We start from the raw sequence: 16,298 nt of genomic DNA, 5'->3' as shown, positions 1-16,298 counted from the left end.
ATTTATGTCACTTGAAATAATACAGTGTGGCTAGCAGTACATTATTAACTGTTGAGCCATCTCTACAGCCCAAAATGGCCTTGTTTTTAAGGACTTATTTTTTCATTGTGTGTATGCACGTATGTCTGTGGGAATATGTGCACATGAATACAGATGTCCTTAGAGACCAGAAGGCACTGAATCCCCTTGAACTGGAGTTACAAGCAGTTGTGAGCTGCCAAAGAGTCAGGAGGCCCATAGTGTCACCGGCTGCACAAGAGAGTGGAAGCAGAATTAATCCTTGAGAACTTTCTCAGTTTCTTATTCATTATTTTTATTTGCAGTGTTGATTCTTTGTGCTGGTAACTATACAAAAGCACAATGCATGTTTCCTTAAAAACTGTATATGATATTTTGTGAGTTTGGCATATGTGCTTGTCAGTGTGGTGTGTGCAAGTGTGGGGTGTGTGTGTGTGTGTGTGTGTGTGTGTGTGTGTGTGTATGCCAGAAGTTGATGTAGGTATTATAGCATGCTCCCTCTTTATTTTTGAGACAGTCTCTTCGTGTCTGAATCTCACCATGGGGCTAGTCTAGTTGGCCAGCCAAAGAGTGAGGGGGCCCATCCCCTCATCTCTAGGGTTATAGGCATGGGCCATGGTGCCCAGCTGTTTTAGATAGGTGCTGGGGATTGAGCTCAGTTTCTCATCCTTACATGGCACAAGCCACCAGCCCAGCCCCACACAATGTGTTCCTTTACATCTGAATTGGCTGGAGGTGTAACTCTATGGTACAGCATGTGTGTAGTGTTGCCTGAGGTCCTAGATGTATTCCCAGTATGAGTAAGTAGAGAAATAACCCTGAACGATAAACAGGAGTAGACTAGGATGAGAGCATTTGTGTGGAAACTAAGAAAAACCTAATAACATGTTAGACCAAGTTAGAGGTGAGGATTGGAACAAGTAGTTGACCTTAAATAACTGACCTTCATTCAATATTCTCCAGGTTTTTAAAAAAAAATTTTTGAGGCAGGATCTCCCTATAGCCCCAGCTGTCCTGGAACTCACTATGTAAACCAGGCTGGCCTCGCTGTCATGAAGATTTGCCTGCCTCTGGCTCCTGAGTGCTGGGATTAAAGGCATAAGCCAACACACATGGCTTCTCTATAGATTAGTTTTTGCCCATGTCAGATTCTTGGAGACCAGTCTCTTCTCATTGATAGGATGTACAGGGATGCTTTGCAGGGGGAAAAAAAAAAAACAAAAAAACCCCACTTTTTTTCTCTCTTGTAGATACATTTTTTTCAAAGAATTTCTTCTTCCCTTCCACAAAACACTCTGTGTAGGTAACTGAGTTCCAGGTGACCAAAGTGGGCTCCCACAGTTAGGACTATGGTGCCCCTTTCCTGCCTGCCCACACCTTCTACCCACCTGGAAGATCTTCAGCTCCTGCCTCTGCAGGACTGTGAGGCAAAGCTCCAAATTAAGAATTATGTTTAATATGCTGCTTGCCATGGAATTTCAGAGCTCTAAATTTGCCATTATTTTTTTCATAAGCATTTATTGTTCTCTGTCATTTAATTTTGTTTATTAAAACTTGAGGTTTCTGTAATGTAACTAGTGAGATTCTTTTGCACCTTTGCAATTTAAGGACTGGAAGCCACAGAGGCATAACATGGATAATGGAGCTTTCTTCCTCATTTGCAGAAGAGAAATGATGAGTCTTATGTCAGAAGTTCCTTGTTAAAGTTAAAATATATGACCTGATTTGTGTGTGTGTGTGTGTGTGTGTGTGTGTGTGCGCGCGCACGCGTGCATGCGGCAGACCGTTAGATTTCTTCTTCAGTGGCATTTCCATTTTATTTTTTGAGACAGGTTCTCACCAATCCTGAGTCTCCCTGTTTTCACTGGGCTGGCTGGCCAGTAAGCTCTAGGGCCGCTCATCTATCCTCCTTCACAGTGCTGGGATTACAAGCATGCATTCCTCTGCCCAGCCTTTTATGCAGGTGTCTGGTATCCAGACTCAAGTCCTCAGTCCTCCTATTTGGACGAGCCTTTGACGTGAGCCATCTCCTCAGCCACCTATACACTAATTTTAAGTATTCCGTGCAATGCTTGGCAATCAGCAAATACAAACCCAATTTGGGTCCTCTGCAAAAGCAGGAAATGCTCTTAACCACTGTGCCATCCCTCTTGCCCCAGGCTTTTCTCTTTCATCGTCACTCCTCTTCTGCGTCATGTACAGCATTTCTAAAATGTAATCTGCTCCGTCACACAGATTCAGTCATCATCTTCTATCAGCAACTTAGATACAAATCCTTTTTGCAACTTACTGAAGTATGTGAGTTTGCCCATTGGTGTGTTGGCTTTTGGTGCTGAGCAATGATATAACAAGCCGTGGATACTTCTGAGATTCTTTAAGTATCCAATCCACTTTCTTTGTTTTTATCTCAGTTTTAAGGGATTGATGAATATTTAATGAGCACTTACACTGTCCTTATCATTGTCATAGAAAATCAAAGACCCAAGACCCCCTGTCAAGAATCTAAAGTAAGTTTATTTTCTCCTTAGAGAAGGTGTAGTTATAGGACCCCATTAATAAATAAGAATTATTTATTAGAATAATTGTTGCAGAATAATTGTTTCAGAGTAGTCTCACAGAACACCTCCTCTGGAGTCTCCTGGCATTGCGCTGGTGGACTCTTCTCCTTGACTGCAGAACTCTCTGTGGAAAGTGGGAGGGTAACCCAGACATGGTGACATATGTGGGTGTGGGCAGCAGTGAGGAAGAAGCTGACAGCCAGTCTGTGTAACCGAGCAGATTACATGGTGGAAATGCTATAGGTGACCCAGAAGACATGAAGTGGTGGAGGATGAAGAGAGCTTGGGGCAGCAGATGTGGCTTGGTGGTTAAGAGCATTCCTGCTTTTGCAGAGGACCCAGGTTCAGTTCCCAGAGCACAACCACCTGTAATTCTGGCTCCAGAGTATCCAGCACCCTCTTCTGGGCTCCTCTGGCACCTGCACTCATGTGCACATATTCCCGCACAGACACATGCATACGTACATTGTTTTTTAAAAATCTTTATAAAAAAGAACTAGGAGAGCATGGGAGACTAGCACGAAGAGTTTATGCACAGTTTGTCACAGATTTCAAGGATGAAGGGACAAAGTTAGAACATGGGTAGATCCTAGTGCTGGGGTACCACAACCTGCAGCTGGGGAAACACCACCCAGGAGGCAGATGCAGCAGTCAGATATGGATTGGGAGGATGCATGCCAGGTGGTCAAATACACAGAAAATGCAGAAGGGACTCAATAAAATTTCTGACCTGGCCAAAATACCATGAACTCCTTTTGTTTTAAGAAAAAAGTTACATTTGCTACTTAAAAAATGGTTTAAGTCTCTCATTTTGACTTCTTAAGGTTCCAAAAACAATTTTCTGTTTTACTTGGTTGACTTTAATTTTTAAAAAGGCAGTAAATGTTTTTGATTTTCAGCAAAGATTTTTTAAGGCACATGATGTGGAAGGCTAGGGTACTTAGGTGCTGGGGCCTATTTATATTCTGAGGTGCAATGTTATGATTTAACATAATTTTGTTGCATCAACAACTTTTATTTTCACTTTTAGTGACTGAAATTTGAAGGATGATATTCATAGCTTTGTGTAAAAAATTATATATCCAGTAGTTAAAGTATTTTATTCCTTCTATCCAGGATTTTATGGTTACTAGAAGAAATAAGTGTAATTCGGCTGTGGTCTGTGCTGGTCTCCATGAAGTTATATGAATCAAGGCAAAGTAACTCTTCACTTGGTAGTGGGGGTGCTCTTAAACTAGGTGGTCACACAAGTCTGTAATCACAGCACTTAGGAGGTAGAGGTCAGAGGATCAAGAGTTCAAGGTCAGTCTCAGCTACAGAATTCATTGGAAGATGACCTAGAGTACAGGAGACTCTGTCTTCAAAAAAACCAAACACAAATACCAAAAAAAAGCTTTTGCTTAGATCCTTGCGAGAGGTGAAAGGTGTATATGATTGCACTCTGTAATATGGACCTATCAGTTGTTTCCCAGAATCTGGTGTAATTACGATCAGATTGTAACATCACTTGTTTTTGGAAATGAAAACTGCTTTCTATTTGATCTCTTTACTTATCACTCTCCTAGAAGTTTTCCTCAGAAAGATTAATTATGGGACTGCAAAGGAGATAATCTTCCTCAGAGAATGTTTTTGTTTTTTCTTGAACATGTCTAGCTTCATGTTCATAAATGCAGGACTTACCTTTTGTTAACTATTGAGACTGATTGACACTGAATTTTGAAAGACCAATTTTTCTGACTTTATGTTAATGCAAGAAAATTCCTGATAAATAACACTGAAATCTTTTTGAGCCTCCTCTTCAGACACTGATTATTTTTATTTTAATATTTTTCAAGAGCTATGTGTATTTTCACTTGGTAGGAAATTTATTTAAAAAAAAAAAAACTCTCCAAGCACCCTGAGGAATAGAAATTGCTAATTATTCCCCACTCACCAGCTCTAAGGTCCCGGATTTCTAGAGCATACTGGGTATGTATCATTAGTAAGAAAACGGAATGCTTTCCTCTGTTAAGAATTTGTTCAAGAATGACGTCTTAAGATCACATGCCAGGAAATGTTTAAGATATATAACATAACTGAGAAAAACAGCCCTGGAATGCCTCTCAGGTGTCAGGCATGGCTCTAAAACTTGTAGTGGAAATCAGATTGATACATGAAGACAGACAGCAACTGGGAATGAAAGATGATGGGAGTCTGAGAGTAGAGACAGCATTTCCTGCAAGGTGTCAGGGTAAAAAGCAGGGGTACCTGATAGCCTAGTGTCCAGGGAAGGGAGGAGAAGCTTTAACCCAGGAGATGATAGGAAACTACTTGAAACTAGAATTTGGTTCCGTCATCCCTTCTTATCTTTATCTGAGGGGGCTTTGATCCCAGACCAAAGCAAGTAGTGAAGCTCAAAGATGCCCAAGTCCATGACATATTAAGTGGCCTTGCATTTCTTTGCATGAAAACTGCACAGCCTTTCGCATGTTTTAAGTTATCTATGGATTACTAAATACCTAAGTGTGCTGTAAATACTTGCCCTATCCAGTTTAGGAAATAAAGACCAGGAATAAAGTCTGCTCATGCTTAGTACTTCACTGTAAAAAACACTTTTTTTTTTTCTTTTGGAATTATTTTCAGTCTGCAGTTGACTGAGATTGGTGGAATCCTCAGATATAGAAATGCAGATACGGAGGGCCAACTTGGTTCTGTGGTAAAGATGGCACTGATGGGAAAATAAGGCTGGGTGATAGCTCAGTTGATAAAGGACTTGCTAGGCAAGAATGTGAACCTGAGTTTGATCCCATTTTTAAAAAGCTAAGAGTGATGTATGCCTGTCATCCGAGTGCTGGGAGGCAGGAACAGGGGGAGCCCTGGGGCTGACCAGCCAGACAGCCTAGTCTGATTACAAGTGAGAGAGCGTCTCAAAAAATAAAATGGAAGGCTCTTGAGGAGTGACACCCAAGGTTGACCTCTGGCCTCCACGTTCAGTGCAGTTATGTGCCCTCTCCCACACCACACACACATATGCACACAAGTAGTGCACACCAAACCTTTTGGCCACCAAAGGTCAATTGTGCACCCTCCTCCCCTGCCTCACACACACATAAATGTACCCACACACAGGGACAGACGGACACACACACAAACACACAGTGTGAGCACATAATCGCTGTATTTTCATGCTCCTGCATTTTCTCATTCAACCCAAACTCAGTACAGGGTTAGACCTTAGTTGTGGGCGCCTTTGAGGTCTGATTATATACATATTTGTATTCTTTTGCAGTGAAGTTTAGCAACTGCAATGGAAAAAGAAAAGTACAGTATGAAAGCAGCGAGCCGGCAGATTTCAAGGTAGATGAGGACGGTATGGTGTACGCCGTGAGAAGCTTCCCTCTGTCTGCAGAGCAGGCCAGGTTCCTGATCTACGCCCAAGACAAGGAGACCCAGGAAAAGTGGCAAGTGGCTGTGAAGCTGAGCCTGAAGCCAAGCTTAACAGATGAGTCTGCAAAGGTACGGTACCCAGATGTAATGCTTAACAATGAGCCTTAGACAGTCTGATCTGAACAGAGACTTGATTCATATCATGTGACCACATAGGCAGTATTTCAGTGTTTATCAGCCTCAGTCAGTTTAACATGTGATCCTAATGTTGTAATTTGCCTCGGAGAAGGTCTGTTTATATTTTGAGATTTATCATTTAATTTAAATTAGAAGTAGTCTTTTAAATTTCCAAGATTCTTTACGAGCTGTTAAGTTGAACCGCAAAACAAACAATTCTTTGGAAGATGTCATCAGTCAAATTTATTAGGTGGGAGGTACAGATTTACAGTGGGGACAGAAAAGTGTTTCTGGCAACATATGTTGAGTTTTTCCTGTTCCTTCATGATCACATTGGGGAGCATGCATTATTTATCTTGCCACTGTGACTTTCAGGAATGGTACTATCCCTCTGGAAGCTGCAGCACATGCCAAGTTGATACAAATGAAGTGTGTGCCCAACAGAGGCCTGTTAGCTCTGCAGACGTTTCTTGAGCACACACTTTGTAAATGCCCCTGCGTTAGGAGTTATGGGGCTGGAGAGATGGCTCAGCAGTTAAGAGCACTGACTGCTCTTTCAGAGGACCCAGGTTGGATTCCCAGCACCCACATGGTGGCTATGAACCATCTTTAACTCCAGTTCCAGGGGCATCCAAAGCCTTCTTCTGACCTCCACAGCATTGCATGGCACGGGTGCACTCACACACATGCAGCCAATAAACTCATACACGTAAAATAAAAAGAATAAATAAAATATTAAAAAAAGAAGCCACTGTGTTAGGAGTTTTAAACAAGATTCAGTACTGTTCTTCACAAAAGTTAGGATGTAATTTTCTGAATAATTGGGTTGTCTTAAGTTTCTGCAAAACAGATATTCAGGGGCCCACCCATATACTTTGAAGTTCTTGACTTTGTGGACTAGGATCATTTGGTTTTGGATATTTGTGATAGTGACCCTTAAGAAAACACACACATCATCCTGGTATATAATTGTAAATGTGACATACATATCCATAATCAAATATGAATGAATTGTATATCAGTTTTCTCTTATACTGGAACTGAGGTTTCAGATTATGTAAAATGTAATGTATTAAGCTATTAACTGTTGAAAGGACTCATGTCGCTTGAATAATATAGTCTGGGGAGATGGTGGCTAATGGAGTGAGGAGATGTGCCTGTTATTGTTGGTTTTCTGTGTTCCAGCAAACTGTCTTGGATGTTTGCACCGAGGCACCAAGGGCTAATGGCTAAAATGTCCACAGACATCAAGAGAAACAGAAGAAAATGTTGACATGCAGCAGAGATTAATACCTAGTGTGCAAAGTGGGTCAGTTACCGCATCCATCACAGCTGACATAGGTTTAGAATAATTACAGCATTAATTCTGTGGGATTTAATAGGGTCATAAATATTTGAGACATTCTTTAGCAGTATGTATTAAACTTCTCTTGGAATTCAAATTATATTTCAGCACATCAGGATCTGAATTTAATGTACAGTAGCACATTACCTGAACTGTGGTCCAAACTAATGAGAAATATATAAAAGGGTACTATTAAACTTTGCTTAATATTAAGTACTCTCGAAGATGGTTTATAGAAATGCCAAGTAGTTTACACAACTGGACCGTATAATAAATTGTTTCTAATTCAATTTTCAGTGACCAGTGCAACCCAGATGCTTTATGGCATTTTTCTATTACTGTATTAAGGGAACAACGGAAGGACCTCCTGAGTTATTTTTTCTTCATAACATGCCTTGGTTCCTACATACATAGACATGCATTAATATTGATGTCCTCTCTGAGACTGCTTCCCTAGTTCTCAGGAATGTCTCGTTGTCTTTTAATGCAAAGGAATCACAGGAAATTGAAGAAATCGTATTCCCAAGACAACTCGCCAAAAACAGTGGCTCCCTGCAAAGGCAGAAGAGGGACTGGGTCATTCCGCCAATCAACTTGCCAGAAAACTCCAGAGGACCCTTTCCTCAAGAGCTTGTCAGAGTAAGGCATCGTTCTTTTAACTATTTCGATGGTTTGTGGCGAGGATATGTTAGAAATGTTTCTGTTTAGGACTTTTCTTTTTACTTTGTGGAGTTTACACATGCACGCAGGCACAGAATCCGTGTGGGCGGAATTCCTCCCATTTTGTGAAGACTCCCCTCCTCTCCCTTTGTTACCTCTTGGATTATTTATATACACAGCTCTCTTAGGTCCTGGACAGGGGCTGATGAGGTGTTTCAGTCTGAGAGTTCATGTGCCCTTATGGCAGCCCATCCCTCCCCTTCCGGTTCTCACAACTCAAACCTCAGAGCATCCCTCTTCTAATCTGGACTCTCCATGTTGATCTCTGCCCTCTAAAGATAGCGTTTGAGACAAAGGAAATAAAAGAGAAGGTAATCATTGCTAAAAATGCCAGCACCAAATGCGTTTGAGAGTTTTTACAGGGGAAGAAATGACCTCTGCTACCGTTATCAGAGCCCCTGGGGTAGTACAAAACCAGAGCCTTCCAAACCTGAGAAGGAAGATTTTCAGTTACTTCAATGCATACCATAAGACACCCAGGAGAAAATGACTGTTTTCTGCATGTTTAGTCAAATCATCAGGCTATTAGTTACTAAAAAGTATAATAATACGGAATCACTATATCCCCATTTGGTAAAATGTAAATGTTTCTATGGTTATTTTAGCACTGCAACACATACATAAAAGGCTGTGAGCTTTTAAATAAGCTGCTTATTTGCGTTACATACTCTGTCCCGATATGCATTATAATTCAGTTTAACAGTGAACATAACGCTAAATAGAGATGCATTTTTTTTCAACACTAATGAAATATGACTAAATAACAGAATTGGTCTCTGAGTTAAAAAATACATTTCTAGATAAATGGATGGATTAAATTTATTTACTTAATTCATGAAGAACTGTAACCATTTATTACAGTCTGCCCTTTCTCTGCTCTCTGCCTGTTTCTGCCCTCCCTCCAACCCGCTTTACCCCTCCACCTTTAATGCCACCTGAAGATGATATAGAAATGCTTTGCTTGTAACACAGAGTCAGAGCAGTGCCAGTAAACAGACGCGTTGCTCAGGTTCCGCCCCATACCAGAGTTCCAGGTGAGGTTATTTCACACTGATTAGATCATTATTTCTTAACGATTTCTGATGTATGAAGGCAAACAACTTTTTTTCATTAAGTTGGACACCTGTTACTCTGTTAATTTTTTTTTTTTATGAGACAGGGTCTCCTGGTAGCCCCAGCTGGCCTGTAACTTCCTGTGTAGACCAGGCTGATCTTAATCTCACAGAGATCCTTCTTCCTCTGCCTCCCAAGTGCTAGAATTAAAGGCATGTACCACCACGACTGGCTATAATTTTGTAGGTTTTTATTTGGTTTGGGTTTTGTTTCTTTTTTTGAGACAGAGTCCAACCATGTTGCACTAGCTGGCATAGAACTTGCTATGTAGACCAGGCTGGCCTCTGTTTCAGAGAGATCACCTGCCTTTTCCTCCTGCATGTGCCACAATACCTGGCTGTGTTAAATATTTTAACTGGATAAATCTGTCTAAAACCTGACACTGCTAAGTTTGGAGTTTGGTACTCTTCCTAATGGAATTTTCTTTTGGATGAGGTTGCCCAAGGGCTTTCTGTTGATAGGTCAGTCTTTTTTAAAGCTGTCAGCAAGAATGAAAGAAAGTGAGGGAGATGGCTCAGCCATAAAGCACTTGCCACTCAGAATGAGGACCTGAGTAGGCAGAGGCAGGAGGATCCCTAGGGCTCACTGGGTAGCCAGTTTAGCTGAATCACTGAGCTCCAGGTTCAGTGAGAGACTGTCTCAGAAAACAAGAGGGAGAGCAATGGAGGAGGACACCGGACATCAAACTCTTCCCTCCACATGCATGTGCAGACACAGGGACATACACACACACACACACACACACACACACACACACACACACATCATACTAGAAAGAAGAATTGGGGATGGGAAAGGTCTGTGTTGTTGTGGGTGTGATGGAGCAAGTTTGTACCTGAAGAAGAGTGGGAAGTTTGATGTACCCTGATCTAGTAAGTTCATTTTGTTGCCTGTTTAATATGGTTGTTTTCTTGGTCCTCAGATCAGGTCTGATAGAGATAAAAACCTTTCCCTGCGGTATAGCGTCACTGGACCAGGAGCTGACCAGCCTCCGACTGGCATCTTCATTATCAACCCCATCTCAGGGCAGCTGTCAGTCACAAAGCCTCTGGATCGCGAACTGATAGCCCGGTTTCATGTAAGATTCTAAGCAGCTATGCCCCCTGAATGTATATGTGGACTTTCCCATTGCCTTGTATCACTGATGTCTTTAACACTGAGTTTTCACACTGGAAGTCTGTCTGCAGCTTTATTTTTTTTAATTTTTTGTGTATTTCATATAGAACATCTCAAACAATAATCTTTATACCCCTGTCCCCACTGGCACCCTCCCATAGTCCCCCCCACCGGAGCCCATATACCCTGTCATCCCTGTTAAGGCCCATCGGGTTATCAGTGCCCTCAGCCATTCCCTAGTACAAGTCCATCCACTGAGTCTAGTCAGCCTATCTAGAGTCCATTGTTTTAGGAAGATCAGCTCTTCTTCATCTGGCAACAATCAGTTGCCAACATTCCTTCGGATAAGATTGGGGTCTGCTGTTCATTTCCCCAGTTCTATGCTGGATTATTGTCTGCCTGAGTTTGCATGGGACTTGTGTATGCTGACCCCACTGCCATAGAATTATATGAGCAGGTTCCCAGGAGCTTATAGGACTCTTGTTTTTATATGGTCATCCACCTCCTCCCTGGCTCTTACAGTCTTTCCTTCCCCTCTTCCAAGATGGTCCCTGAGCCTCCAACAGTCTGCTGACAAATTATATATACATTATCTTTACATGAGTGCATATATATAGCTAAAGGTTACATAAAAAGAAACAGTGCCAGACAGGAGATAACTTCCTCTGAGTTGTTGACCAGCGTGTTCCAAGAGAGTCCCAAAATTACTCAGGCTATTGCCACAGTCCTTGATGGCCTCCCAGAATTTGAAGGTAAGACCCTACTGCCGAAGAAAGAACATACTTCGGACACAGGATTTGGAGCAATAGAGCTGCAACTGACCTGCAACCACTTCCCCTGAAGGCAGCTCTCATAGCTTGGGAGAGCGCTATGAAGGTGCCAAGGGAAAACATCAGTGGATGATCCAACATCAGCTTCAAGACCAAATAACACATCAGTGGCCAGCACAGCATGCGTCATTGGTGCAGTAGTGGCACTTTTTTCTTGGGGGCAATCAACAGTACCTAATTTGACTGAATGTCCACTCAAAGGGAGGAAACGCAAGTGTGGTAATGTAAACATAACCTAATACACATGGCTGAGGTGGCCGTAGATCTTAGAGAAAACCCCAAGACTGTCACATCGCTAGATTAATGTGATTTTTTTCCTATGTGAAAAATATGTATCCTTATATTTACAGACAAATATCCCAGTCACCACTCATCAAAAAACTTATTTTGCACCAATCAGAGAGTATTACCAAGTACCACATCTGGTCACACATGGACATTCTCTTTGAATTGTTCAGGCCTCAGTGACATATCTACAATGCAGCCTCTACACCTAAGGCTGGTGGAACATAGAACAGGGATAATGAAGAGGACACTAATGAATCTCTCAGTTCTCAATAATGAAGCTCCCTCATGTAGCAGAGGGCCAGGAACACAAAAGGTCACAAATAGCCAAAGTGTAGAAATCAAGAGTCTGATGAATGATGGTCCCTGGAAAGAATCCCTTTGTTAAGCTTTTTGGCTTTTTAAAATAAGCATGTTTTTATAGAACTGATGTATGCTGTCAGTAAAAGAAACAAACAAAAAAGAAAGGGAACTGGCCTTAAAAAAAAAATCTCATCACTCTTTACGTGCCCATACTTGTCTTCAGATGTGCAGCTGAGGAGACCTGTAAACAAATTTGTATGATGGGATCAGAACAGTTGTATGGAAAATATATTGAGGCCACAATATTTCTAGAAGATGTGTAGTGTTAGAAACACAGTTAACCCCCGAGTTCAGTTCAGTTTTCCTGTGAATTTTCTTTCAGATGGCTTATTTTTTCTTTCTCTTAGGAAGAACCTTTGTCAATAGGAATATTCATGCCTGGTCTTTCTAGCATTTTCTTCCTTTTATTGTGTGTTCATCAACATTGTTAGAATCTTCACCGTAGTACTGCATCATGTTTGTACTGCAAAGTTCCTTATTTTAAAGGCTTCATCTTGTGAACCCCAGCTCTTTAGGGATATTGCTAAAGGTCGCCCCTATCCTAAGATGCTCATCTCCTGTTTTTATTTGTCATATTTTCTTTGAGCATTAAAGAAATTGGGGAGGAGGAGGCTGAAGAGATGGCTCAGTGGTTAAGAGCACTGGCTGTTCTTACAGAGGACCTGGGTTCGATTCCCAGAACCCACATAGTGGCTAACAGCTGTCCCTAACTCCAGTTCTAGGGGAATCCAATGGATCTTCTGATCTCTGCAGGCATTGCATGACATGGGTACACTTACATATGTGCAGGCAATACACTCATATACACAAAATTAAAATAATAAAATATTTAAAAATTAGAAATAAAAAATAATTTTTTTTCATCTTTTTGAGTCAGGGTCACCCCATAGCCCCAGCTGACCTGGACTCACTATAGGGACCAAGCTGACCTCAGTCTCACAGAGATCACCTGCTTCTGCTGGGATTAAAGGCATGAAACACCGTGCTTGGCTAGCATTTAAATATTTTAACCTCCGTGAGGTGATTTTGTTGGCCAGTCCTGTTACCTCAGTACCACATACTGAATTAGCTTTTCCAATGCCGTATCGATATTTAGTCGTTAAAACTTTTCTCCCGTGTATGCTGTTCCCGAACTCTTATTTCTCACACTGATAATTTTTAAATTCTTGCACTTGCACAATCCTTTAAAATGTTCCATGTCTTAAAACTACAATAGATCTGAACAGACATATGAAAAGTTGAATGTTTTAGGCACTGTTATTCAGTATTCCCTCTTCCCACATCTTTATTATTTACCAGCTTGTCATTTTAAAATTCTTGAGGGAACAGTTTATTCTAATACTTTTTATAGTGTTCAAAAACACAAAGAAGGGAGTAAAATCCCCAAGTCTCTCACAAGGACTTCATAACATTATAGGAAAAATGGATCGAGGTAGCACCTTACAGAGCACTCTAATTAGACTAGGCTCTAATTTATGAATATAAATAATAGGAGTAAAAACACCAGTGCTTTTATGCATGAATTCTCACTATCTAAACTCCTCTGGTTAAAATTCAGGAAATAAACACATTCAGGCCAGTATTAGAGCAAATTGTTCTTCAAATGCTCACTACGTGTGCATGCAAAGAACTACACCCATAGCAAAATAGAATTAATTACAGAATTGCAAGTATTAAGAGTCATTAAGATTCATTGTTTTACATAACCATAATTAAATTTTATTGTTCAGAATCTGTTAATGCAATATATTGTATTAAATAAATCAAGAGGAAAATATCTCTAAAAGTATTGAAAAGCAGTAATAAAACTTATATTGTGTTGTGCATTTAGTAACGTAGAAATCAAAATGATATGGTAATGGTACTCTAACTGCATAAGAACATATCCAAAAGAAACCAACAGCATCGTACCTAACAGGGAAACTGTAAAAGCAATCCAGTTATTAAGCAAAGGTGCAGCGGAATACTACACGGCCTCTGAAAAGAATGTAACAGCTATTTGCTAGAAGAAAAGATTGGGAAGGTTTACTGGCAAGAGTAACCAAGTGATTATATTTGTTTATAAAGATAAACACATAGTACTTCTCAAATATCTCTAAAAGTAGCAACCAGGGCTGTGGTGAGAGATAGCTGTCTCATGTATGTGTGTGTTTTTCATGCCTGTGACTAGCCTTACAATCAAAAGAACCGTGCTGTGTACACTTAATTTTCCACATTACCTCCTTTTCCCTTTATATTATTTAACAGAATCCATCATTTGCAATTGTTTAGCAAAAGGATGCTTTAGAGCCAGGCACAACTGGCTTTGACCTGTGCCTTGTACACAAAGACACAGTGTCCTGTACACAGTGTCACCACCACAGGTCATACAGCCTTTGTTTCCTCATTCTCCAGTGCTGCCCACGTCTGTGTGCCGAGTGCTGTGCCTCACCTAGAGGAAGGGATGGCTTTTTGGCTGCCATATCTACCCTCATTATGGAGTTGAGCTGACTCAGTTTGGAGAGTGGAGGGAGAGCACCCTGGTTTGTGTGCTCCTGCTGCATCTGGACTGTCGATGTGGACTGATTGTGCACTGCTGCTAAGTTCCTCTGTTCTCTGGTTGCTTTTGCAGTTGAGGGCTCACGCAGTGGACATCAATGGCAATCAGGTGGAGAACCCCATCGACATTGTCATCAATGTTATTGACATGAACGATAACAGACCTGAGTTCCTACACCAGGTTTGGAATGGGTCTGTTCCAGAGGGGTCCAAGCCTGGTAAGTCAGAAGGCAAGAATCTTGGTGTGACTTAAAGAAATGTGTGACTGGTGGGGGATGTAGCCTAGTCGGTAGAGTGCTTGCCTTGCACACCTGGGTTTGATCCCAGCTCTTTGTAAGAAGTGGGCCTAACAATGGGAGCCCACGTTTATTATCTATTCAGTTGTGAGATTGAGGCAGGAAAACCAGAAGTTCAGTGGTGAGTTCAGGCTAGCCTGGGCTACATGAGACTCTGATTTTAAAAAAAGAAAAGAAAAAGGCTCTAAACACAACACCATCAGTGAAGCAAGGAAAGAAGTCTAATGGGCCTTTTAGTTTTATTTTTTGTCATCCATAATGATTATAGGGCAAAAGAAGGCAACTTAAGGAAAAGCTGATTGAAGAAGGAAAAAGCAAACAAGAATCCTTACCTCCCACATGATTTTTTTTTCCCTTGTTTGAAAACAAGATCTATTACAGTATTGGATCCCCTCCTACAGAATTTATAGGAACCTTTCCTCATTCATATTGGCACAGTAAGGACTGCTTTAAGAGAGGTGCTCCCTGTATCCCTGGATCGCCTACAAATTCCATCACAGACAGAACAGCAGCAAAAACCCAACTTCAAAGCCTTAAAGTTACTTGGTGTTCCTGGTACCAACAGAGAAGCCATGGGCAAGGGGGCGTCTGCTGACAGCTGTGACTGCTGCCCTCCCATCATACTGGGTACTTACTGCCAGGGCGCTCCCCCCACCCCCACGCCCACGCCTGTGTCCTGTGGAAAGTGGCCTAGTAACACTTGCTGAAAACATCTCACCACTAAGAGGTGTTTAACTGGAGGCTGAGGTTCTCCTACTGAAAATACTAAGGACTTCTGTCACAGTAGAATAGCCAGGCCACAGAGGCCTATTTAGTCTGAAAGCCTAGTGGACCAAGCAGTCAGTCAGTAAAAGAATGGAAAAGTGAATGTTTGCCCAGCCTTCCTAAGCACACCCAGTGTTGTGAGAGATTTAATTATTTGCATATTTTAAAATATCAGCATTTAAAGCTGTGCTTCCTAGCCCCCCTGGTCGTCACTACCAGTTCAGAGCTCCTTATGCATCAGCTGATTAGTGGAAAGCAGCAATTGTGCTAAACATATTCTTTTTCTCTGCTCAAGCGCCTTGCTCTGTGGAAAGAATGGGGGCAGGGTGGTGAGCAACTGATAGAGGAAGGCAGGCAACTGGCTCTCTCTTGTTCTCTGGAGCTCCTTCTGAGACATTTTCAGAGAAGTTGTCTTTAAGTCTTACCCATTTTAAAATGTAGTAAAACAAAAGCAGGTGGAATATATAATATGGGGCTGGTGAGATGGTTCATGACTCAGCAGACAGAGTCACTTGCTGCCAAGCCTGATGGATGACCTGAGTTTGATTCCTGGTGGTGAGCTGGACCCACATGATAGAAAGAGAGAACCAGTTCCTGCAAGCTGTTTTCTAACGTCCTCTGATCTCTATGACCTCCACATGTGCACTACAAGCATGCATGTGCTCCTCTCTCTCTCTCTCTCTCTCTCTCTGTCACACACACACACACACACACACACCCCTACACACAAACTTTTTCCCCCTCCCCTTACATGCAAATTTTTTCAATAAATAAAAAGATGTAACATGAAACTATTCCATAAAATAGA

The 16,298-nt window shown here is 41.5% G+C and overlaps 1 protein-coding gene across 1 annotated transcript in view; it reads left to right on the top strand.

Moving 5' to 3' along the window:
* Cdh2 (cadherin 2) overlaps positions 1-16,298 on the top strand; it is a 237,014-nt gene that overhangs the window by 164,240 nt on the left and 56,476 nt on the right. Inside the window, exons 3-6 of the mRNA XM_008828833.3 lie at positions 5,845-6,071; positions 7,957-8,103; positions 10,220-10,375; positions 14,503-14,647. Of these exons, the coding sequence (XP_008827055.1) occupies positions 5,845-6,071; positions 7,957-8,103; positions 10,220-10,375; positions 14,503-14,647 (675 nt within the window). The remainder of the gene's footprint in view (positions 1-5,844; positions 6,072-7,956; positions 8,104-10,219; positions 10,376-14,502; positions 14,648-16,298) is intronic.

The sequence above is a fragment of the Nannospalax galili genome, unplaced genomic scaffold (genome assembly GCF_000622305.1).
Source record: "Nannospalax galili isolate Female #2095 unplaced genomic scaffold, S.galili_v1.0 scaffold252, whole genome shotgun sequence".
Taxonomy (NCBI): domain Eukaryota; kingdom Metazoa; phylum Chordata; class Mammalia; order Rodentia; family Spalacidae; genus Nannospalax; species Nannospalax galili.
This window is presented reverse-complemented; position numbering and strand designations above follow the sequence as displayed.